Source organism: Neofelis nebulosa, chromosome 15 (assembly GCF_028018385.1).
Source record: "Neofelis nebulosa isolate mNeoNeb1 chromosome 15, mNeoNeb1.pri, whole genome shotgun sequence".
Taxonomy (NCBI): Eukaryota; Metazoa; Chordata; class Mammalia; order Carnivora; family Felidae; genus Neofelis; species Neofelis nebulosa.
Genome location: NC_080796.1, coordinates 28,864,578 through 28,890,159, shown reverse-complemented (window position 1 = coordinate 28,890,159; position 25,582 = coordinate 28,864,578). Strand labels below are relative to the sequence as shown.

The 25,582-nt window shown below is 35.9% G+C and overlaps 1 protein-coding gene across 3 annotated transcripts in view; it reads left to right on the top strand.

Annotated features, from left to right (window-relative positions):
• Positions 1-25,582, top strand: part of HMCN1 (hemicentin 1) — a 481,286-nt gene that overhangs the window by 300,770 nt on the left and 154,934 nt on the right. For all 3 annotated transcript variants that reach the window (XM_058700608.1, XM_058700606.1, XM_058700609.1), the window contains 6 exons: positions 10,324-10,425; positions 11,215-11,391; positions 13,748-13,899; positions 15,907-16,030; positions 20,627-20,802; positions 25,310-25,406. In XM_058700608.1, coding sequence (XP_058556591.1) covers positions 10,324-10,425; positions 11,215-11,391; positions 13,748-13,899; positions 15,907-16,030; positions 20,627-20,802; positions 25,310-25,406 — 828 coding nt within the window. The remainder of the gene's footprint in view (positions 1-10,323; positions 10,426-11,214; positions 11,392-13,747; positions 13,900-15,906; positions 16,031-20,626; positions 20,803-25,309; positions 25,407-25,582) is intronic.

The window sequence follows — 25,582 nt, the reverse complement described above, 5'->3', positions numbered from 1 at the left end:
TTAGCACAGAGTCTAACATGGGGCATGAACCCACGAGCTGTGAGATCATGACCTGAGCCCAAGTCGAATCCTCTAACCCACTGAGCCACCCAGGTGCCCCATGAATGTTTCTGTCTAAAACAGTGTTCACCTAAATTCAAAATTGTAAGATGATTCCTTAAATGCTAGAAGGGAATTATGCGTATATCACATCTTCTTTATCCATTTATCCGTTGTTGGACACTTAAGATTGTTTCCGTGTCTTGCCTATTGTGAATAATGCTGTAGTGAGCATGAAAGTGCAGATATCTCTTTGAGATACTATTTCATTTCCTTCAAATATATACCCAGAAATGGGATTGCTCAATCATATGGTAGTTCTATTTGTAATTTTTTGAGGAACATCCATGCTGGTCTCCAATTGGCTATACCAATTTCCATTCCCACCAATAGTGTACAAGGGTTTCTTTTTCTCCACATCTTCAACAACACTTATTATCTCTTGATTTTTTTATAATAATCATTGTAACACACATGAGGTGATATCTCATTGTGGATTTGATTTGCATTTCCCTGATGATAAGTGATGTTGAGCACATTTTCATGTACCTATTGGTCACTTCTTAGTCTTCCTTGGAAAAATGTCTTATTTAGGTCCTTTGCCCATTATTTAATTATTTTGGATTTTTTGCTATTGAGTTGTATAAGTTTCTTGCTTGCTGGCTAGCTGGCTGGCTTGCTCCCTTCCCTTCCCTTCCCTTCCCTTCCCTTCCCTTCCCTTCCCTTCCCTTCCCTTCCCTTCCCTTCCCTTCCCTTCCCTTCCCTTCCCTTCCCTTTCCAGAGCTAGAGGGAAAGAGAGTGAGCAGGGAAGAGGGAGAGGGGGAAGGAGAATCCTTAGCAGACTCTATGCCCAGCATGGAGCCCAGTACATGGCTCGATTTCATGACTGCTGAGATTGTGACCTGAGCTAAAATCAAGAGACAGACACTTAACCAACGGAGCCACCCAGGCACCCCATATCAGTTTCTTATGTATTTCAGATATTACTCCCTTTTCAGATATATGGTTTCCAAAAGTTTTCTTGCATTTAGTGCATTGCCTTTTCATTTCATATAGCCTCCCTGGTTTTTGTTTGTCTACTGTTTGCATCGTTTTTCTTTGCTATGCAGAAGATTTTTAGTTGCTGTAGTCCCACTTGTTTATTTTGCTTTTGTTGTTTGTACCTTTGGTGTCATATCCAAGAAATCATTGCTAAAGCAAATGTTAAGTACACTTTACCCTATGTTTTCTTCTAGGAGTTTTGTGGTTTCAGGTCTTACATTTATGGCTTTAATCCATTTCAAGTTAATTTTTGAGTACCACACTGTCTTGATTACATTGGTTGATTTTCATATGTCAAACCAACCCTGCCTTCCTAGTATTAGTCCCTCTTGGTTATGGTGCTTAATCGGTTTTATATGTTGCTGGATTCACCTTACTAGTATTTTGTTGATTATTTTTATGTCTTTATTCATAAAGGATGTTGGTCTGTAGTGTCCTTTTATTCACTTTCTCTGTCTGGTTTTGTTATCATGGTACAACTGGCCTCTTAGAGTGATTTGAGATGTGTTCCCTCTCTGCTCTATTTTGAAAGAGTTTGTGAAGTAATTTTCCTTAAATGTTTGGTTGCAGGACTTTATTACTAATGTAATTTTTAAGTTTTGCACATCTATTCAGATTTTCTACTTTTTCTTGAGCCAGTTTTAGTAATTTGTGACTTTGTATAAACCGTATATTTCATCTAGATTATCTAGTTTGTTGGCGCACACTGGTTTATAATATTCCCTTATAGTCCTCTTTAATTCTGTATGGTTGATCCTCTTTCATTTCTAATTGTAGTAATTTCATCTTCTCTCTTTATGTTTTGTCATGGTCAGCCTATCTAAAATTTTGTCCATATTGTTGATCTTTTCAAAATACCAGGTTTTAGTTTTGTTGATATCTCTTTCATCTTTTTATTGTCTATTTAATTTATTTGTACCCTAATCTTTATTTTTTTTTTCCTTCCTTCTGCTTGTTTGGATTACTTTACTCTCTTTTTTCTGGTTTCTTAAGATGGAATATTAAGTTATTGGTTTGAGATCTGTTTGTAATGCAGTTGTTTATGGCTACACATTTTACTCCAAGCATTGCTTTATGTGTATCCCATAAGTTTTGGTATGTTATCATTTTATTTTCATGTTTTCAGAGTTTTATCAAGTACCCCATATTATTTTTTAATATAATTTATTGACAAATTGGTTTCCATACAACACTCAGTGCTCATCCCAACACGTGCCCTCCTCAATCCCATATGATTTTTTTGATCACTTAGCTACTTAAGAGTGTGTTGCTTAATTTCCACATATCTGTGAATTTCTTAAGTCTTCTCTTATCATTGATACTTAATTTTGTTCCACTGTGGTTGCAGAACATACTTTGTATGATTTTTTTTCTTCCAAGATTTTATTTAATCCAAATTAGTTAAAATATAGTGTAGTATTGGTTTCAGGGTACTTTATATGATGTTAAGCCTTTTGAATGTATTGAGACTTGGTTTTTTTTTTTTTTTTTTTTTTTAATTTTTTTTTCAACGTTTTTTATTTATTTTTGGGACAGAGAGAGACAGAGCATGAACGGGGGAGGGGCAGAGAGAGAGGGAGACACAGAATCGGAAACAGGCTCCAGGCTCCGAGCCATCAGCCCAGAGCCTGACGCGGGGCTCGAACTCACGGACCGCGAGATCGTGACCTGGCTGAAGTCGGACGCTTAACCGACTGCGCCACCCAGGCGCCCCGAGACTTGTTTTAAAGTCTAACATGGTCCATCCTTGAGAATGTTACAAATGCATTTAAGAAGAATGTGTATTCTTCTGTTATTGCATGGACTGTTCCATGTGTTTGTGGTTTATACTGTTGTTCAGGTCTTCCATTAGTTGTTAATTTCCTGTTCAGTTGTTCTATCCGTTATTGAAACTGAAATAATGATGCCTTCAATTATTTATTATTGAATTACCTGTTTCTCCTTTTGATTCTAAAAATTTTTGTTCCATGTGTCTTGAGATTCTGTTGTTATGTAAATGTATAGTTATAATTGTTATATTTTTTTAATGTGTTAAGACTCAGTATCATTTAAAATTACCCTACTTTGTTGCTAGTAATGATTTTTGTTTTAAAGTCCATTTTGTTTGATATTGATATAGCCTCCCTGGTTTTTGTTTGTCTACTGTTTGCATCGTTTATCTTTTTATGTCCTTTCACTTTCAACCTATTTGTATCTTTGACTCAAAAGTGTGTCTCTTGTAGACAACATACAGTTGGGTCATATTTTTGTTTTTTTTGTTTTAAATCCATTCTGCTAGTCTGTGCCTTTTGAGTAGTATTTAATCCATTTACATTTAATGTAATTACTGACATGATAGAGTGTATAGTCTACCATGCTATGTGTTTTTTATATGTATTATGTTACTTTGGTTTTTATGTTTCTCCATTACTGCCTTTTTTATTAAATAGATATTTCCTTATGTACCATTTTATTTCTCTTGTTTCTTTTACTGTATTTTTTTGAGTTTATTTTTAGTGATTACCTTGGGGATTACAATTAACTTCTTAATTAACAATATTATACTTTGGATTAAAACCAATTTAATTTCAATAGTATAAAGAGTTTTGCTGCTTTATAACTCTCTTCCCTTTTCCCTCTTTTGTGCTATTCGTGCCCCACACATTACACCTTTATTCCTCATGACCCCATCAATACAGACTTATAATTATTGACTTATGCTGTTGTCTTTTATTTTTTATTAAAAAAAATTTTGGGGCGCCTGGGTGGCTCAGTCAGTTAAGCGTCCGACTTCGGCTCAGGTCACGATCTTGCGGTATGTGAGTTCGAGCCCCGCATCGGGCTCTGTGCTGACAGCTCAGAGCCTGGAGCCCGTTTCAGATTCTGTGTCTCCCTCTCTCTCTGACCCTCCCCCATTCATGCTCTGTCTCTCTCTGTCTCAAAAATAAATAAATGTTAAAAAAAAAATTAAAAAAATTTTTTTAATGTTTGTTTATTTTTGAGAGACAGCAAGAGATAGAGTGTGAGCAAGGGAGGGGAAGAGAGGAGACACAGAATTCAAAGCAGGCTCCAGGCTCTGAGCTGTCAGCACAAAACCTGACATGGGGCTCGAACTCATGAACTGTGAGATATGACCTGAGCTGAAGTCAGACACCTAACCAACTGAGCCACCCAGGCACCCCTATGCTGTTGTCTTTTAAATCAGAGAGGAGAAAAAATAGTTTTGCTCAAAATACACAGTTTTACTGTTTTTATTATTAGTTACTTCTACTAGTGCTCTTTTATTTTTTCATGTGTATTAGAGTTACTATTTATTTGTAGCCTGAAGGACTCTCTGCAGTATTTCTTGTGAGGCTGGAGACTAGCAATGAATGCTCTGGTTTTTTTTTTTATTTCCATGAATGTTTTAATTTCTCCTTCTGAAGGATAGTTTTGCTTAAGATAGAATTCTTTGTTGATAGTCTTTGTCTTTCCTCACTCTTAATAAGTCGCCCAGTGCTTTGTGGCCTCCATTTTTTTAAATGAAAAATCAACTATTGGATTTATTGAGAATTCCTGTATATGATAAATCACTTCTCCATTTTGCTGCTCTTAAGATTGTCTCTTTTTTTTATGATATATCCAAGTTGGAATTTGTTAAACTTCTTTAAAGTTGAAGTTTGTTGAACTTCTTAAATGTGTACATTAATGTTTTCCCTCAAATTTGGGAAGGTTTCAACCACCTTCATTTCTTCAAATGTTCTTTCTACACTTTCTCTCCTCTCCTTTGGGACTTACATTATGCATAATACTTGATGGTGGCCCATAACCCTCAGGCTCTGTTCTGTTGATTTTTCTTTGTTCTTTTTTTCTTTCTGCTTCTAAGCTTGGATAATCTCAATTGATCTCTCTTTAAGTTACTGACTCTTTCTTCTTCCAGCTCAAATATTGCACTTTAAAATTTCAGACTTTCTATTTGGTTCTTTCTACAATTTCCAGTTCTTAGTTGATACTCCCGGTTTAGTGAAACATCATTCTCCTACTTTCCTTTAGATCTTTAAACGTGGTTTCTTTTAGCTCTTGGAATGTACTTAAAATAGCTGAGTTAAAGTCTTTGTCTAGGGGTGCCTGTTAAGTGTCGTACTCTTGATTTCAGCTTAGGTCATGATCTCACAATTTGTGGGGTCGAGCCCTGCATCAGGCTCTGTGCTGACAGCATGAGCCTGCTTGGAAGTCTCTCTTTCCCTCTCTCTCTGCCATCCCCTGCTCACATTCCCTCTCCCTCTCTCCATCTTAAAATAAATAAATAAACATTTAAAAAAATAAAGTCTTTGTCTAAGAAGTTCAACACCTGGGCCTCCTCATGGACATTTTCTCTTGACTGCTTCTTTTCTTGTGCATGGACCATGCTGTCTTATTTCTTTGCATGTTCCATAATTTTGTGTTGAAAAGTAGACATTTTAAATAATATAATGTGGCATAAAAAGATGCAGAGCATCACTAATCATAAGGGAAAAGCAAATCAAAACTACAATGAGATGGGATGCCTGAGTGGCTTAGGTAGTTAAGTGTCTGCCTCTTGGTTTCAGCTCAGGTGATGATCTTGCAGTTTGTGAGTTTGAGCCCTGCATCAGGCTCTGCACTCTGGATGCAGATCCTGCTTTGGATCCTCTGTATCCCATTCTCTCTGCCCCTCCCTCACTTGTTCTCTCTCTCTCTCTCTCTCTCTCTCTCTCTCTCTCTCTCTCTCTCTCTCAAAAATTAATAAACATTTTAAAAAACTTCAATGAGATATCACCTCACACCTGTCAGAATGGCTAAAGTAAAAAAGACAAGCAAGTGTTGGTAAAGATGTGGAGAGAAAGGAACACTCATGCACTGTTGGTGGGAATGCAAACTAGTGCAACCACTGTGGAAAACAGTATGGAGGTTCCTCAAAAACTTAAAAATAGAATTATCTTCTGACCCAGTAATTCTACTATTGGGTATTTACCCAAAGAATACCAAAACACTAAATCAAAAAGATATATGCACTCCTATGTTTACTGCAGCATTACTTATAATAGCCAAATTATGAAAGCAACCTAAGTGTCCACTGATAGATGAATGAATAAAGAAGAGGTTTTATACACACACACACACACACACACACACACACATACACATATATATATGTGTATGTGTGTATGTGTGTACCCACATATATATATAGTGGAATATCAGCCATAAAAAAGAATGAAATCTGGCCATTTGCAACAATATGGGTGGGTCTAGAGAGTATAACGCTAAGTGAAATAGTCAGAGAAAGACAGATACCATATGATTTCACTCATATGTGGAATTTAAGAAACAAAACAAATTAACAGAAAAAAGAGATAAGCAAAGAAAACAAACAAAAACAAAGCAGACTTAATAGAGAACAAACTGATGGTTACCAGAGGGTAGGGGGATGGGTGAAGGGGATTGAGAGAATACTTACCATGATGAGCAATGAGTAATGTATAGAAGTATTGAATTACCATATTGTACACTTGAAACTAATATAACACTAAACATTAAATATACTAGAATTAAAAAATTTAGAAAAATAATATAATGTGGCAATTTTGGAAGTCATATTCTCTTCTTTCCATAATTAGTGTTATTGTTGTCACTGTTGTTGCTGGGTTTTTTTGTTTGCATCTTCTGTTTTTTTTATTTAGTGAATAGGTAGAATACTGGTACCCCCCAAAATGTTCACATCCTACTCCTAGAACCTGTGAATATGTTAGGTAACATGCAAAGAGGAATTAAGAATACAAATGGAATTAAAGTTGTTAATCAACTGACCTCAAAATAGGGAGATTACCCTGGATTATCCAGGGTACCCAGTGTGATCAGAAGGACATTAAAAGTGGAAGAGGGAGGCAGGACTTCACAGTGATAGGATGAGAGGGTCTTATGAGTCTGCCCCACATCTCCATTGCTGATTTTGAAGATGGAAGGCAGGAGGGTGAAAACCAAAGAATGTAAGTGTCCTCTCTAAATTGGAAAAGACAAGGAAATAGATTCTCCTCTGCAGCTTACGGAAAGGAATTGCGCCCTTTTGAGACATTTGTTTTAACCTGGTGAGACTGTGTTGTACTTCTCACCCATAGAACTGTAAGATAATAAATTTGTATTGTTAAACTATCAAGTTTGAGGCAATTTGTTGTGAAAGCAAAAGGAAACTCATATGGTAAGTTTTCTCAACAATTCCTGTGAAATCTGTTTTTACAGACTTTAACATGCCCCTGCTGAATAAAGACAAGTCCTTTGAGTGTGGATTTCCAGGGAAGGGCCAAATAGGTCAAACAGTGCCAGTTTTCTAGGAACGGTGCCCTTAGGTAGTTCCAAACCCATTCTGCTTCTTTCAGCATCTGCTGCTTTTTTCACCGTGTTTGCTAGGTTATTTGTTTTCAAGATTACTGCTGAGCTGGGGAGAGAGGGTTGGGAATAGAGGGAGATAAAATGCCATGAAACTCACTGTTCTTAATGAGATTTAGCTTTTTTTCTTGAATAAACACTTCTTGGATTGTTGCAAGTCTTTGGTTAATTTCCAGAGTTCTGAAAAAGTTGATTTTGACAAATTTTCCAGTGTTCTTGTTTCTTTTATGGAGGAGTGGATTTTCAGAGTTCTTTGCCATTCTTGCTGACGTCTAATCTTTTTCCTTTAAGTTCTCTAGGGGAGTGAAAAATAGCCAACCCACTCCATAGCTCTTGCATTTCTTATTCTTACCATAATGTTTTATTGCAGCAGCTACATAGTCTGTCAAAGCCTTCAGTGATCACTTCAGTCCAGAAGGCTTCAAGTGAGTATTTAAATAACTGTTTTGAAGGAATGTGCCATGGACTAACTGTTTTTCCTTTTGTTGGAAAAGTCAGATAGCCCTATTTAAAGGTTTTTGTCCTTAAATACAGTATCATTCTTCTGAATTCAGTGCAGAGAACAGAAACATTCTAGGCTTTCAAACAGGAAGGGTTAATGCATTAAATTAAGTGGATACAGATATAAAGGAAGAGTGGGTTGTAGGCTTTCCCTTTAGGAACAACCTCCAGAAATACAGAGATCTGACCCACCAAGACATTTACCCCTTGAGGACAGATTTTATTTTAAATTTGTTGAAAATCAGCTTTTGTTGTTTTTGCTTATTTTCTTTGGTGCTCTCTTCTGCTTTCATTTTTATTGTTTCTCTCTCCCTGACTTCTTTTGGTTTATTTTATTGGATTTCCGGTTGAATGTGCTTACAACATTTATTTTTATTATTTCTTAGTTTTTAAATATATTCATTGGAGGCTTTAGGATTTCCTTTGAGTACTATACTCTACAGCTAGGTGACATCCTATATGTTTTAATTATAATCAATCTCATATTTTATTTTTTTGTAATCATATACTTTATCTTGATTTCTTCTTTAATAAAGTTATCCTCCTGTAAAGAGCTTTATATTTTTGTTTTTGACCTCTACTTATTTTTATTATAGTTTATTAAATTGTAGTTATAAATGCCTTATTGAGATTCTGTGGCCTAATAATATACAGTCAGTTTTGAAAATATTCTATTGGCATTTGAGAAATGTATATTTCTTGTTAACTATAAATGCACCTACACACACATATGCACATACAATCTGGATGGGTAATATTATTTTTCAAACTCTTTAAAACTTAATTTTTATTTCACTATAGTCAATTCCTAAGAAAGTGCACTAAAATATGCTCCTTTTAGATTTTTCAAAATTGTCCTGCTTTTTAACAGATTTTGCTTTGTTATTCAATGCATATAGCATTGCCATTAAAATGGACTCTTTGTTTCTTGTGACCTGTCAAGCAAAAGAAAGCAGGTAGCTTTATTATATTTGATGCTTTTTGCTTAGGATACCAGTTTGTTAGAAACTGATATGATCCTGTTTTCCTAGTACACCTTTGCCCAACTCTTTACTGTTAGCATTTTTGTGGGTTTTTTATTTATGCTCTTTATCCACTTGGACTTTTTTTATTAAAGAAAATAGCATTAACCCACAAATGTGTTAACTCTTTGTCTATTGTACAAAGAAAATGAGTTCATTCACATTTATGCTCTTGATTCACATATTTGATTTTATTTCTTCCATCTTATTCAGTTCTAATAATTTTTCTTGTTTTCCTTTCTCCTTTTCCTCTTCTGTTTTTAATAGATTAATGAATAGATGGAGTGGGGTTGAAGGGTTCCAGTGCACTGAATAAGTTTAGCAAATCTTTAAAATGTAGTTTTTATATAAACTTCAGATACTAACTTACATTTACAGCATCTTCTCACAATAAGATAAGACCTCTAGTTTACTTGTGAGTTTTTCATCTGGCGTCATTCCTATATTACCTGAGATCGTGTAGGAAACATAGGGCATTGCTATTCTATGTTGTTATTCCTTTTATACTATGCCTCTTGGACTTTCCAAATTCCTACTTTATTATATGCACACTGAATCATAAAGTAACATTATCTGTGATGTTTAAAATTTAAAATAGGTGTGCCTGGGTGGCTCAGTCATTTAAACATTGGACTTTGGATTTCACCTCAGGTCTTGATCTCACGGTTTGTGAGATTGAGTCCCGTGTTCGGCTCTGTGCTGACAGTGTGGAGTCAGCTTGGGATTTTCTCTCTCTCTCTCTCTCTCTCTCTCTCTCTCTCTCTCTCTCTGCTTCTCCCTCACTTATGCATGCTCACTCTCTCTCAAAATAAACAGTTTTTAAAAGTTAAAATTAAAAATATAGTTTTCTATTTTATTTTACTAACAATTTAATTATAACTTTTATATCAAAAGAAAAAACTGCGATACACCAAAAAAAGACTCTTAATTTTTCTGAAATGCTTTAAGATTATACTCTACAAAGATAAAGTCAGATATTTTGAGAAATAGATTTCCCTTTCACTGGAAAAGTTCAAATGGGATAGCTTACTTCTTGTTAAAGGCAATTCATCATCAGACTAATCAGGTTAATTGGAATAGAAAAATAGTCCTTTAGCTTTCTTTGCTACCCAGCTAATCTATAATTCTGAGGATTTTCCTATTTGCGCACAGAGGAATGGATGATCCTAAAAACTTATTGAGATCTTTTTTTTTAATCCTGTTCTCCAATTCTACTTAATAGTATACTTGACTTTTATTCCAACTATATCAGTATATGTATGTGAAAGGAAGAAAGGAATGATAATTTCCACCGAACAAATAGTTTTTGTTTAAATAGCCTACTTATGTGAATTAATTATGTTTGGGCGTCTTGCAGAACCGCCTAGCCTGGAGGATGCAGGGAAGATGCTGAATGAGACGGTGGTGCTGAACAACCCCATTCAGTTGGAGTGCAAGGCAGCTGGCAACCCCTTGCCCGGTAGGTTTACCTGTGGAGTCTCTGACATTTTAAGATTTCTGGGAAAAGCTAAACCTGTTTATAAGCACCATATAGCAATTACTAATAAAGGAAAGATTATAGGATACATTCTAAGGGTAAAGCATTGATAAGGATATCAGGAGGTGGATGATATTTTTGAATTTTCATTGCTTCTAACTCTATGAAATAATTTACCCATTTGAACAAGGTAGTAATATGGGAATAATTAATCCTCTTATTGCCCTTACTGTGGCCACAAAACTCACAATGGTATTTTTTATACATTTATGTTGGAAAATATTTGTTTTCTCTAGTTCAAATTGATTATCTTTATAATAATCAGTCATTTGATGAGACTATTATTTTGTTGATTCTCGTCACTAGTAAGTTATCAATATGAATCAAGAAAAATATAATTTTTAGGTTAATGGTATATATAGTCTTTGGTTTTGATAAAATGCATAGACAAAATTTTTTATTGATAAGAGAAGTATAAACAACAAAAATAGAACTGGTTAAAAGCTTGCTATCAAACAATACTGATATATTAGACATAATAAAAAGGGTATTTGCTTTATAATTTCATTTTCAGGACTCTTATATTAGTTTGGCTATTCATGTTTTTCTTAGGGTTACCTCCTCCTCAAAACCAATCCTAAAGAGATTGTTAAACTGTTTAAATTTGAATGACAAGCAAAAGTCTAAAGCAATTATTAGTATTTTGGTTAAGCTCCAATTTAGTGGTATCAAGCTTTTAAAAGAAAGCTTTCTCTCTTTTTCCTCTTACAGCTATTACATGGTATAAAGATAATCGTCCACTCTCGGCGTCCACCAGTGTGACTTTCTTGAACAGAGGACAGATCATTGATATTGAAAGTGCCCAGATTGCTGATGCTGGTATATATAAATGTGTGGCCATCAACTCAGCTGGAGCTACAGAGTTATTTTACAGTCTACAGGTCCATGGTTAGTGCCACTTCCTCTAGATTCACTGGAGTAAAAACGCATTCAAAATGATTAAGTGCTTCTATAAAACTTTAGCATAAATATTTAACATAGTGTGTTTTGTTATCTTTCTAAAGGTGCAGTGTTCTAAAACTGATGAATGTTTTCATTTCCTGATTCCTATTAAAATTCTCTAGTTTCACATGCTGTTGAGTTTAAGATTGCTTCTATATATTCAATGTAATCCCAATCAAAATAGCACCAGCATTCTTCTCTGAGCTAAAACAAACAATCCTAAAGTTTAAATGGAACCACAGAAGACCCTGAATAGCCAAAGTCATGTTGAAAAAGGAAACCAAAGCTGGAGGCATCATAATCCCAGACTTTAGCCTGTACTACAAAGCTGTAATCATCAAGACAGTATGGTATTGGCCCAAAAACAGACACATAGACCAATGGAATAGAATAGAGAACCCAAATTGGACCCACAAATGTATAGCCAACTAATCTTTGACCAACCAGCAAAGAGTATCCAATGGAAACAGTCTCCTGAGCAAATGGTGCTGGGGGAACTGGACAGCAACATGCAGAAGAATGAAACTGGACCACTTTCTTAACACCATACACACAAATAAATTAAAATGGATGAAAGACCTAAATGTGAGACAGGAAACCATCAAAATCCTAGAGGAGAAAACAGGCAACAATCTCTCTGACCTCAGCCGCAGCAACTTCTTAATTGACATGTCTCCGAAGTCAAGGGAAATAAAGGCAAAAAATGAACTATGGGGCCTCATCAAGATAAAAAGCTTCTGCACAGCAGGGAAACAATCAACAAAACTAAAAGGTAACCGATGGAATGGGAGAAGCTATTTGTAAAAGACATATTGGATAAAGGGTTAGTATCAAAAATCTATAAAGAACTTACCAAACTCAACACCTGAAAAACAAATAATCCAGTGAAGAAATAGACAGAAGGCATGAATAGACACTTTTCCAAAGAAGACATCTGGATGGCTAATACACATGTGAGAAAATGTTCAACATCACTCATCATTAGGGAAATACAAATCAAAACCACACTGAGATACCACCTCACACCAGTCCAAGTGGCTAAAATGAACAACTCAGGAAACAACAGGTATTGGCTAGGATGTGGAAAAAGGGGAGCCCTCTTTCACTGTTGGTGGGAATGCAAACTGGTGCAACCACTCTGGAAAACAGTGTGGAGATTCCTCGAAAAATTAAAAATAGAACTACCCTATAACCCAGGAGTAGCACTACTAGAAATTTATACAAAGGATACAGGAGTGCTGATTCATAGGGGCACATGTACCCCAATGTTAATACCAGCACTATCAACAATAGACAAATTATGGAAAGAGCCCAAATGTCCATCAACTAATGAATGGCTAAAGAAGATATAGCATATAGAGACAATGGAATACTACTCGGCGATGAAAAAGAGTGGAATCTTGCCATTTGCAACAATGTGGATGGAACTGGAGGGTATTATGCTCAGTGAAATAAGTCAGTCGGAGAAAGACAGATACCATATGTTTTCACTCATATGTGGAATTTGAAAAACTTAACAGAAGACCATAATGGAAGGGAAGGAAAAATAAGTTATAAACAAAGAGGGAGGCAAACCATAAGAGACTCTTAAATACAGAGAACGAACTGAGGGCTGATGGGGGTTGGGAGTATGGGGTTGGGGAAAATGGGAGATGGGCATTTAGAAGGGCATGTGTTGGGATGAGCAATGGGTGTTGAATGTAAGGGATGAATCATGGGAATCTACTCCTGAAGCCATGACTACACTGTATACACTGTATCTTAGCTAACTTGACAATAAATTATTAAAATTAAAAAAATTAGATGAACTGTTGAAATAGTCATCAATGATCTTATCAACTTATGACAATAACCTTATTTGTAAATATTGTCTATCAAAATCATAGGTTTTGGCCAAAGAAAGATTTCAAATTATTATCTCTAATAATGCTTTTAAGGCAATGAGGTAGTCATAGATACAGTGGAGGAAGACACACACACACACACACACACACACACACACACACACACACGGAAATCAAGAAATAAAAACACTCTGCTGTTAAAAACTGGATTTCCTAAGCAAAGTAGCTTTCCTCAATTGTAAATATTGATAATTTCACTACTTACCTCAAAGGATAGCTATAATTAGAATCTCAAAATAATGTGAAAGAACTCACCAAAACAAAACAAAACAAAGCCACCAAAAACCCACATGTGAAAATACAACTATAGACATTATATATACTTTTAATTATTTTGAGGTGAAATATTCTGTAATGTTAACATAACTTCCTTTTATTTATTTTTTGTTTCTTTTCAGTGCCCCCATCGATTTCTGGCAGCAGTAACATGGTGGCAGTGGTGGTTAATAACCTGGTGAGGTTAGAATGTGAAGCCAGAGGTATCCCTGCCCCAAGTCTGACCTGGTTGAAAGATGGCAGCCCTGTCTCTAGTTTCACTAATGGGATACAGGTACTCTTTGTTATTTCTTAAGGGCAATCTACCACCTGATTATTAAATACAGTACAAACAGGTAAAGCTATTAACCAGATTTGGAAAATACGAATTAACAATTGTTATCCAAAAACATACACATAAATATACATCCATAAATACCATAGCCACACTTGGGATTTCTAAACAATTCTTTAAAGCCCACTACATATAAGAATTCTTTTATTTCATATGTAGGTACTATATATTGACCATTTGTTTTAGCCTCTTTCTTTCTTTCCTTCTTTCCTTCTTTCTTTCTTTCTTTCTTTCTTTCTTTCTTTCTTTCTTTCTTTCTTTCTTTCTTTCTTTCTTTCTTTCTTTCAAGTTCATTTATTTATTTTGGGAGAGAGAGTGCACAAGTATGGGAGGGGCAGAGAGAGAGATGGAGAATCCCAAGCAGGCTCCATGCTGTCTGCTTGGAGCCCAGCACAGAATGCAAACTCATGAACCATGAGATCATGACCTGAGCCAGAACTAAGAGTCAGGTGCTTAACCGACTGAGCCACCCAGGCACCCCCATCTGTTTTACTTGCTTCCTACCTCCCCATCTCTATTCCCTGCCACCACCACAAAAGATACCTTGCACAAAGAAATGTTGATCAACAGGGGTGCCTGGGTGGTTTAGTCAGTTAAGCATCCAACTCTTGGTTTCAGCTCAAGTCATGATCTCACAGTTCATGGGTTTGAGCCCCGTGTCAGGCTCTGTACTGACAATGCAGAGCCTGCTTGAGACTCTCTCTCTTTCCCTCACTCTCTCTGCTCCTCCCCTTCTCTCTTTCTCTCTCAAAAAGAAAAATGTTGATCAACAGTAAAAACAGGAATTTCCTCATAAAATTTATATTTAAATGTTTGGAAATATTAATGAATTAGAGAGAGAACCATATAGACTGTATTTAATTTTACAAAAACATAAAATAATAAAGTAAGAAATACTAGAAAGGCAACATTGTAAGAAATGAAATTTGAGTCTGAGAAAGCATTTAAGTGCTTTACATTGACTCAAAATTAAAAATATAGAAGCATAAAATATAAAAATAAAAATATAGAGCCTGGGTGGCTCACTTGGTTAAGTGTCTGACTCTTGATTTCAGACCGAGTCATGATCTCACAGTCATTAGATTGAGCCCCATGTTGAGCTCTGCACTGACAGTGAGGAGCCTGCGTGGGATATTCTTTCTCTCTCTCTCTCTCTCTCTCTCTCTCTCTCTCTCTGCCCCTCTCCGCCCCTCTCCCACTCTTGTGGGCATTCTCTTTCTCTCTCTCAAAATAAATAAATGGACATTAAAAAATATATAGAAGCACATATATCTCATTTAAAGTATACTTTAGTTTTATTTTGCTTAGCAGGGAATTTAGTTCTTCCACCATTCTACTTCTTTAGCTTTTCTCAAAAATCCAATGCTTGCAGAATTTGGGACCATAAAAGACCCAGACTTGATGTCAATATTTTAGAAGTACCACCAGACTAATGGGTTAAAAAGATATGAATATGACTAATTTATTTGGCTGCTATTTTGCTATTCATCGTAACTTCTTATTTATTCTACCCAAGAAAATTAGAAGGGAAATTAGCTCCTCTTGTTCTCACTTATTCTCATCTTTCTCCCCTGGTGGCTTTCTCTCTCTCTCTAGTGAGTATAGATGAGATTGGACTATCACTTGATCTTGTTTTCAGTGATTGCTAAGTTTGGTTCTAGCTTTTTTTTCACAGTCTTCTTTCAAAGATAGGATGGGAAGTAGATTTTATGATGGTTGCCCACTATAAAATAAAATAAAATAAAATAAAATAAAATAAAATAAAATAAAATAAAATAAATCTGACAGGAAATAAAATGAAATAAATAAAATAAAAAATATCCAAGTGGAACTCTTTCCGGAGGCAAATGTCAATTGATCAATCTCAGAAAATAGGAGAAAAAGGCTGTTTATGCATATGTTTCTCAGAGGGGCATGTTAGTTATTTATGTTTCTTATCACTGATAGGTTCTGTCTGGAGGCCGCATCCTAGCACTGACCAGCGCACAAATCAGTGATACCGGGAGATATACCTGCGTGGCAGTGAATGCTGCTGGGGAGAAACACAGGGACATTGACCTTAGAGTATATGGTGAGATATTTTAATAATTACTTCTGCTCTGATATAGATGTGTTTACTTCCTAAGATCATTGAGGAAGTTAAGGAAAGTTGTTGATAAAGAACTATGAGCAATAGAAACGATATCACAGTATCAATTCAAATCAAATTCTACCTTTCTGCCTTGTATTTCACTTTGACTGATTTTCCTTTCTTAAAGTTCTGAGAAATTAAGATAAGCATACATCCAGCATGCTGGGTATTGGTTTCACAGAATACTCTGAAGAACAGATGACTATGGAAAGCAGCTTTGCAATTTGAAAGATAAAATCTCACTAAAGAAAGCGTCTGTTCAAGTAGCTCTCTTGATCCATTCTACTCAGCGCCTAGATTTTATTACTTTTAAGTTACAATCAGCATATTTTGTAGTCCATGCTATGTCTATGAATTAAAGGCTATTTGAAAAGCAAAAGTTAAACTAAGCATAAATTTAGATAAAATTCAAGTTTTTTCTACTTATGATGCAGCCATAAGGTACAAAAGGAAATGTCTAATTCTATCACAGCAAAAGTCCTCCTGCACAAAGTTTGGTCCTAATTGGGCTCCATCCATAAAATGTGCTTTTCATTCCACAATTTAGTTTACCTTTCCATTTAGAGCTGTTTTAGACTTTTTTCAGTGTCTTATTTGAATTATATTCCTTAGTCATGGAATAATGGAATTGTTTCTCTGTGCCCCCTCAAAGAGTATCTGGATTTTTTTTTCTATTTTAATTCCAGTATAATTCACGTATTATTATGTTAGTTTCAGGTGTACAATCCTAAGTCCTCCCTCACTTCCAAATAGTTCATTCCTATTCCAAATATATCACTTTTTTTTTTTTTTACCTTCAAACCATGTGGGTTGACTGCTCTTTATACATTTGCCAAAAGCAAATGTAATGATCACAAATAACTTATAAGTAATAGTTTTTTGATAGAAAAAAAAAGCCTTGTTACAGAATGGCTAACTTGTATGACAAATTGAGCTGGAAAGTCCCAGTTGGCCTTAGTAAACTATGTTCTCTCTTTTCTGTTGCTTCTGCAGTCGACGTGAGTCCACATTCCGCCTCCAGCTTTGCTGGTGCTGTGTGTTTGACATAACAGATGTGTCTAAAATGCCCAGGCCCAGGGAATCTACTTCTTCCTTAAATCTAACTGGGTCATTTTTATGTATTATGAAGAATTGGAATGCTGTCAATCTGAAACATCCTTAGAGAGTGATTCATTAATCAATCTAAGTATATGATCCAAAAGCTCCTGCAATCATTAGCAAGCAAGTGGAGGGATGACAAGAGTATTCTCTGAGTTTTAGTCAGCAGTGAAAATCTGGGAATGGCTCCTTCCGTTTCTACATTGGTTAATGTCAAAAGTGCTGGAGAGATGATAGAGAATTGGTATTTTCCAGGAGTCATAAAGACATGCATCACTATTTTTTACCATTTGCCAAGACATTTCCATGCCACCCTTTTGGTCTGAAAACTGGGACTTTTCCTCCGTTATAAAAGTCAGATGGCTAGCTAATATGTTTGAAAATGTGGACATGTATTCAGCATTTAAAATGTAGATGCAGGGGCACCTGGGTGGCTCAGTCGGTTGAGCGTCCGACTTCAGCTCAGGTCGTGATCTCGTGGTATGTGAATTCGAGCCCCGCGTCGGGCTCTGTGCTAACAGCTCAGAGCCTGGAGCCTGCTTCCAATTCTGTGTCTCCCTCTCTTTCTGCCCCTCCCCCACTCATGCTCTGTCTCTCTCTCTCTCTCTCTGTGTCAAAAATAAACATTAAAAAAAGTGTAAAAAAATAATAAAATTTTTTAAAAAATGTAGATGCATAGCAAGCAAATAAAGAAATAAAGCCAGCAAGAAAGAATAAAACTGAAATTAGTTTCCAATCTGTGCTCCATTCTTAGCATTATCTCTATATATCGTATTCCTATAGTAGTATATATAGTAGTAACGTTGACACTCTCATGTCTCATGGGAGCCTAATGAAGGTCTATCCCCAGCAGTAAACCCCTTCAGATTTACATTGTAGATTGTGGGGGTGATAAGAAGAGTAGACAGTGGGTAAAAGAGCTTTCCCCACTCTTGTAACTACAAGAGTAGTTCATTAAAAAATTTTTCTCTAGTATAAAACCAGAATGGTGCTAAAACAAGAGAATTGGGTTTTTAAATGATTACGATTCCTGTAGTACCTTTTCTTTAAACCTAAGCTCAGAGAACTTTGATAGACATCACTTGTGCTCCAGCACCTGAACAAGTATAACCCTATAGCAGTGCTGATTTTGATAATTAAATGTAACAAGTTTAATGCATAGGATGAGAGACAGACATAATACACCCCTTCCTAAGCAGCACAACCACAAAGCTAAATAGGGATAACATCTAAGGAAGCTGAGGTCTAAAGGGCAGAAGCTTGTTCTCTTCTCAGACTAAACAAAAAGTTGGGAATGAAAAGACAGAAAATATAGATGAGTTTCAGTAATAGATACCCTCAGCTGTAATTAGATTTGCTTTAATTTATGTTCCTTAGGAAATAAATACGCTGTTGTTTTTGCATTTTTCCTCTCAATTAAAAAAAAAATCTGGTTTCTTTTTGAACTTGATCCAACTCATTTAGCTATAAAGAAAAATAATTGGAAGAAAATATTTGGGAATAAATTACCATTCTGCTTTTGTGAATTATTTCTGACTTTTACTTCCACCAGCAGTCATAAAGAATTCACATTCTTTTGTAAATTCTATAAATACTCTAAGATAAACATATTTTTATACGGTCATGGTACTTTTTTATGCGCCGAGACCAGACTTTACCTGAAATGATTTCCAACCTGTTAAATTGGCTATTTTTTAAAGGGCTGTTTGTGCTAAGACTGATGAGCACATCTGTTTTCATAATACCTTAGAAAATGGCCAACTGTGCTGCTTTTGCTAATATGATAGCAGTTTTAATCTCAGACTGGTTGTATATCTTTTATCTAATGTGTCACATATTAAAAACAATCCCACTGTTTTCCATTCCCCATAGAATAAGCTTATCGAGAGCCAGATGTCTGTGTGTGCTTGAATTTAGCAAAGGTGCATCGAGAATCTCTGCACAAATGCTCTGTTACTCTATTCCAACTATTTCATGTGGCATTTCTTTGCATCATGGCATCAGTACCTTTGGGTTTAGCACAGGTCCTGCATCCAGAAATAGTACGAAAAAGTGGCCTTTAGTTTATATGCCTTTCCCTCTGTAGGAGACATGGTAGCAAAGAAACCTCCTGGTTGCAGAATTGCAGTGTTACTAGTCAAAACCTATCACGTTTGTTGTCATTTTGCCACATGCCACAGTATCCAGCCCGAGATGATGGCACATGGACTATAGAGTAACGATCCTTACCACAAAAAACTTACTTCAATCAAAGCATTTGTTAAATCCCTCAGGATTCATTTCACTGCAGCTTAACCTTTCTTGTGAAAAAAAAAAAATACTACAAATATGGTACGTTTCCTACAGTCCTGAATAATTAGGGGATTTAATGAGAAATGGCCAAGGAAATTCCTCTGTGTGTTTTTTCAGAGTGACCCCTTTATAACGGGCCTGATTTCATCATTAGTTTGTGTTTTTTTGAGGTATATAAATACAGGCCTGAAAGAGCCCTCACGAGGTTTTGGAGCCCACCCTCTCCTTCTTGGCAGGGCTGTACCTAAACCATCTGAGACAAATGATTGTTTACTCTATTTTTTAATACACCCAAGGGAAGGAGGTTCCTTAGACTTCTCCAAGAGCACACTGCAGCGTGTGACAAGCTCAACAGCCAGGGGATTCTAATTTTAATCTCATTAAAATTTCAACTCATTTCCTCCTTTTATGTAATTGTATGTTGTACAGCTGGTCACTGCTTTCGTTTTGTTCTTTATTGTGTCATTTATCCCACATGGTCTTTATTTTATAGAAAGCTGACAAGGCATCATGGAAAACCAAAAAGAGCTCTAAACTGCAAGTCAGAAGACTCCTAACTTTGCCACAAATTAGTTACATAATTTCTTTGTTCTCCAAATTTTTATTTAAATTCTAAGTCACATTATTTCAAATCAGTCATTGTCTGTCACTCACCTCACGTTTTATATACCGTGAGGTGGGACTGGATGATCTCTTTCAACTCTATATTTTAATTTTGCCTCTGTGTCTATAAAGTTTATTTTCCTTTGCAAAAAAAGATATAAATAAATATCAAAAGTATATATATGCTTTTAATTATTGCTATTTCCAAAATGTTTCACGAGTGACTTACCACTTTGGAAATCTTAAGCAGGAACATCTAGTTCAAAAAGTTTCTGAAATAGGCAGTTGGGGAGAATTTCCAGTTCTAAAACTTCTTAAAGTGAAAGGTTAGCAAAAAGTATTTCTGTTCAATAGGAACATGTTAATCAGTGATTTATTAATACTTGACTCTGAACCAAATGAAGCAGAGGGTATGCTGGAATTATAGTGATCCTACATCTTAAAAGAACAAATAAAGCTATTCTGTGTATGTCCTGATGATTAATAAAGATAAGCAGTGTACTGGCCTGTTTTATCCTGAGGGAAACCCCATCTTTCACTTAGTTCCACCAAATATTATGGGAGAAGAACAGAACATCTCTGTCCTCATTAGTCAAGCCGTGGAGCTGCTATGTCAAAGTGATGCTATCCCCCCACCTACTTTGACTTGGTTAAAGGACGGCCGCCCCTTGCTGAAGAAACCAGGCCTCAGTATCTCTGAAAATGGAAGTGTGTTAAAGGTAAGGCTATGGGTTCATATACTTCTTCTTATAATATTCCTAAGCTCATGGCTTTGGTATTAAAGTTGCCTGTCTAGGGGCACCTGGGTGGCTCAGTCAGTTAAGCGTCCGACTTTGGCTCAGGTCATGACCTCACAATTCATGAGTTCAAGCCCCGCGTCGAGCTCTGTACCGACACTCAGAGTCTGGAGCCTGCTTGAGATTCTGTGTCTCCCTATCTCTCTGCCCCTCCCCTGCTCGCTTTCTTGTGTCTCTCTCCCTCTCAAAAATAAATAAACATTAAAAATTTTTTAAAAAATTGCCTATCTATAAGTGCTCTATCTTAATCTTATAAAATTCTAGCTACCCTTTCTTTTAATGGGGTTTTGTAATATTTTTAAATTTTATGCTTAGTAGGATTTAGATATTTGTCTACCCATATTTATAGCCAGAAGCCATCCAAAAATGTTTCTAGGGAAATACTACAGAGATATTCTAATGAGCGCTTCATTTTTAGCCATTCAACCAGTCAGCAAATAAACACTCATTCTAGGTATTCTGCATAGGACCTGAAAAGGTAGACACATTTCCTACCCTCAGTGTCTTCCAATTTTGCATAAAATATGAAAATTAACCGTTCAGTTGAAAATGCAGTAAGATAAGTCTGAGTTAATCGCTATTTGGATGGCACAGACAATACATTTTAGGATGATAGCAAAAGGTGAGGCTGTGGTTGCCTGAAGGTCTTAGAAAACTTCTTGACTTTTTATAGGTAGATGGGACAAAAGGCCTGACTAAGGAAAGCAAATAAGCTAGTGTGGCTGAAACAGAATTAACAAAGTGAATATGTGGAAATAATGTTGACAGTGTTGATTTGAGTGAAGTAAGAGCTAACGTGAAAACTAGTTTAAGGAATTAGGATTCAGAAAGTCAATAAGCCATTGGAATGTTTGTTTATAAAGTCTTCATAATAACCTTATTGAGAAATTGAAAGAATGGCTAAGTAATCTGCCACCATTACTAAGTGTCAGAAATGGAATTTGAATACAGGGTGTATAGTTTCAAAACTCATTCTACTAACCACCACACCACATAGCCTCTTGGTAAAGGAAGGTTATCACTGGCAAACAAAGGGAGTCGAGAAATGGATGATGGTGTCAGCACATAGGAAGCTGAGAAGCATACACAACGAGAGCAGAAGCATGGGAAAGAATGGGAAGGAGTGTGAAGTTGTGTCTGAGAGGCAACCCAGCAGAGACGTTAGGAATTATGATCTGTAATAATGGAGCTGGGTGAAGGAGAAGTGAGAATAACTGATGGAGGAAAGTAGGATAGTCCATTGAGCTATATAGCGGGGAGTGGGGGGAAGGCAAAAAAACAATGGCCATCCTCAGAGGTAGACCAAAAGCTCTAGAAAGCAACTGGTAGAATTCTCAAACCCCAACTCTGGCCAAATGGGAGAGAAGAAGACAATTGTAGAAACACAAGTCCTAGCACTGGTAGGGGAGAGCTATGTGTGATTAGAAATGTCTTAGCAAATTTCAGAGTATATAAGTTGATTTCTCCAGAGCACAGATATTAATAGGGCTGGGAAGCCAGAAGAAAGGAGATGGTAAAGAAATCCTGGCATCTACTGAATTCCTACCACGGAGGCTGACCGAGGTACCCTGAAGGGTACAGGTCCCATTGAGGGGTGTTGGGAGACAACTTCATGGAAATGAAAACTTCTACAGAACTTAAAAAACTGAATTGATCAGTTAAAACTATCTCACCTGTGCATTACCCAAAACAATTCATGCACATCTTTAACCAGGTAGAGTAATAGATTCTTACTGCTTTAATTTGCCTAGAACACACTAGGCAATGAATAAATCTTTTTTATTAAGTTTTTATTTTAATTCCAGTATAGTTAACATGCAGCGTTATATTAGTTTTAGGTGTACAATATAGTGATTCAACGATTCCATACATCACCTAATGTTCATCCCGACAAACGCACCCCTCAATCCCCATCACCTATTGCACCCATCCCTCCACCCACCTCTCCTCTGGTGACCATCCGTGTATTCTGTACAGTTAAGAATCTATGTCTTGGTTTGTTTCTCTGTCTCTTTTTTTTTTCCTTTGTTCATTTATTTTTTAAACTCCACATGGAGTGAAATCATATGGTATTTGTCTTTCTCTGACTGGCTTATCTTGTTTAGTGTTATACTCTCTAGCTTCATGCATGTTGTTGAAAATGGCAAGATTCCATTTTTGTTTATGGCTGAATAATATTCTGTTGGATACGTACAGCACATCTTCTTTATCCATTCATCTATCAATGGACATGGGCTGCTTCCCTAATTTGACCATTATAAATAATGCTGCTGTAAACACAGGGGTGCCAGTATCCCTTTGAATTAGTGTTTTTGTATTTTTTGGGTGGGTACCCAGTAGTGTACCTACCTATTTTTAACTTTTTGAGGAAACCCCATACTGTTTTCTACAGTGGCTGCCCAGTTTGCATTCTCACCAAAAGTGCAAGAGCATTCCTTTTTCTCCACATCCTTGCCAACACTCATTGGTTTTTGTGTTTTAGATTTTAGCCATTCTGACAGGTGTGAGAATATCTCATTGTAGTTTGGGTTTGCATTTCCTTGATGATGAATGATGTTGAACATCTCTTCATGTGTCTATCGGCCATTTGTGTGTCTTGTTTGGGGAAATATCTGTTCATTTTTAATTTTTAATTTTTATTTTTAATTGAATTATTTGTTTTGGGGTGTTAAGTTGATAAGTTCTTTATATATTTTGGATACTAAACCTTTATCAGATATGTCATTTCCAAATATGATCTCCCATTCTGTAGGTTGCCTTTTAGTTTTGTTTATTGTTTCCTTTGCTGTGCAGAGCTTTTTATTTTTATGTAGTCCCAATAGGTTATTTTTGCTTTTACCCCTTACCTCAGGAGACATATCTAGAAAAATGTTGCAATGGCCAATGTCAGAGAAATTACTGCCTGTGCTCTCTTCTAGTATTTTTATGGCTTCAGGTCTCACATATATGTCTTTAATCCATTTTAATTTATTTTTCTGTATGGTGTAAGAAAGTGGTCCAGTTTCATTCTGCTGTCCAGTTTTCCCAGTACCATTTGGCAATCAGTAAATCTTCATCCCTCCTCTCTATGAATTCTTTATGAGATGATTTTAAGGACCTGGAACCCCAGGTTTTCATATGTTTATCAACAATTATGTGACTTTGGGCAATTTGTTTCTTTAATCTTTAAATTTCTTTTCAAACATTTTTTTTAAGTTTATTTTTAAGACAGAGAGAGTAGAGTGGGGCAGGGGCAGAGAGGGGGTGGACAGAGGATCTGAAGCAGGCTCTGAACTGACAGCAGAGAGCCCAATGTGGGACTTGAATTCACAAACCATGAGATCAAGACCTGAGCTGAAGGCAGCCGCTCAACCAACTGAGCCACCCAGGCGCACCAAGGCAGTTTGAATCTCCGAAGTGGTCCTCGTTTTTCTTAGTAAAATAAGGAGGTTAGATTTTAAGTACTCTTTCAGGTCTAATATTCTTGGGTTCTCCATCTGTGCTTTGATAAATTCCAGCTCTCTTTGTTCACATCAATCCATTAATAAGTGTTATTCAGTGCTTACTGTGCACCCCTAGTACACTAAATACCTTCAAAGATCAGTCCAACTCTAATGATTCTCTCTTTTGAATGCTTAAGCAATTGATTGCAAACTTATTTAGCAATCAATCACCTACTGTTTGTTGTACCTCTTATGTTATCTTGTGTTATGTATTCCTTGTTTATTATTGAACACTTTTTAAAAAATATTCATGTACTTTATATTCTTAACTAGATTGTAAAATCACAAACTATATGTTACACTATACTTCTTGGTATCTTCTAGCTATAATGTCTGGTACAAGGTTCTTAATAACTGCTAAATGGTCAATGAATAAATGATGAAGAGTGTTGATGCATGTTGCAGATAAATATATGGAAAATGTTTACTGATTCTCAGTTATCTATCAGGCACCAAACTAGCTACCAGGAGATTGAGACTAACTGCATATAATGCTTGGCTTAAAGAAGCTTACAGAACCAGTATGGGGAGAAGACATGTAATAAATCAAAATAAAGGTGTTATTTTACTGAATGATATCCTAGAAATATACAGATTATCTATTTTAAAGCCTTATATAACTTACTCAGAAATTAATTGTGACTTTTGTTGCTATTTTATGTGAACTTTATTTAATTATATGTAAAAGGCCTTTCTAGATCTTCAGCCACTAATATTAATTACATTAAAATAAAGTATGATACATGTAGATAAAAATTATTGAATCTTGATTCAAGTGTTGAAAGTAGGTGATGGGCATGTAGCCATACATATTACTATTCCCTCTCCTTTTCATATGTTTGAAAATATTTAGAATACACATGAAAAATAAGTCACAAATAACATTAATAGAAAAATTCCAATTATGAAATAGAAACTGAGGTTTCAAAATATGGTTTTGTTTTTAGATTGAAGATGCTCAAGTTCAAGACACTGGTCGTTACACTTGTGAGGCAACAAATGTTGCTGGAAAAACTGAGAAAAACTATAATGTAAACATTTGGGGTAAGTGTGATTATATGTAATTCCTTCAAAATCAATCATAGGTAGACTTCCTGAACCTAAGCATATTGTTTATTAGAACTTTGACATGGGACACTTCTCCTCTCCTGCCTGAGCTTATACCTTTAGTTCTTGCAACCAGGATCTTCTAACGATCGAGCTTTCTCCATGAACTGATG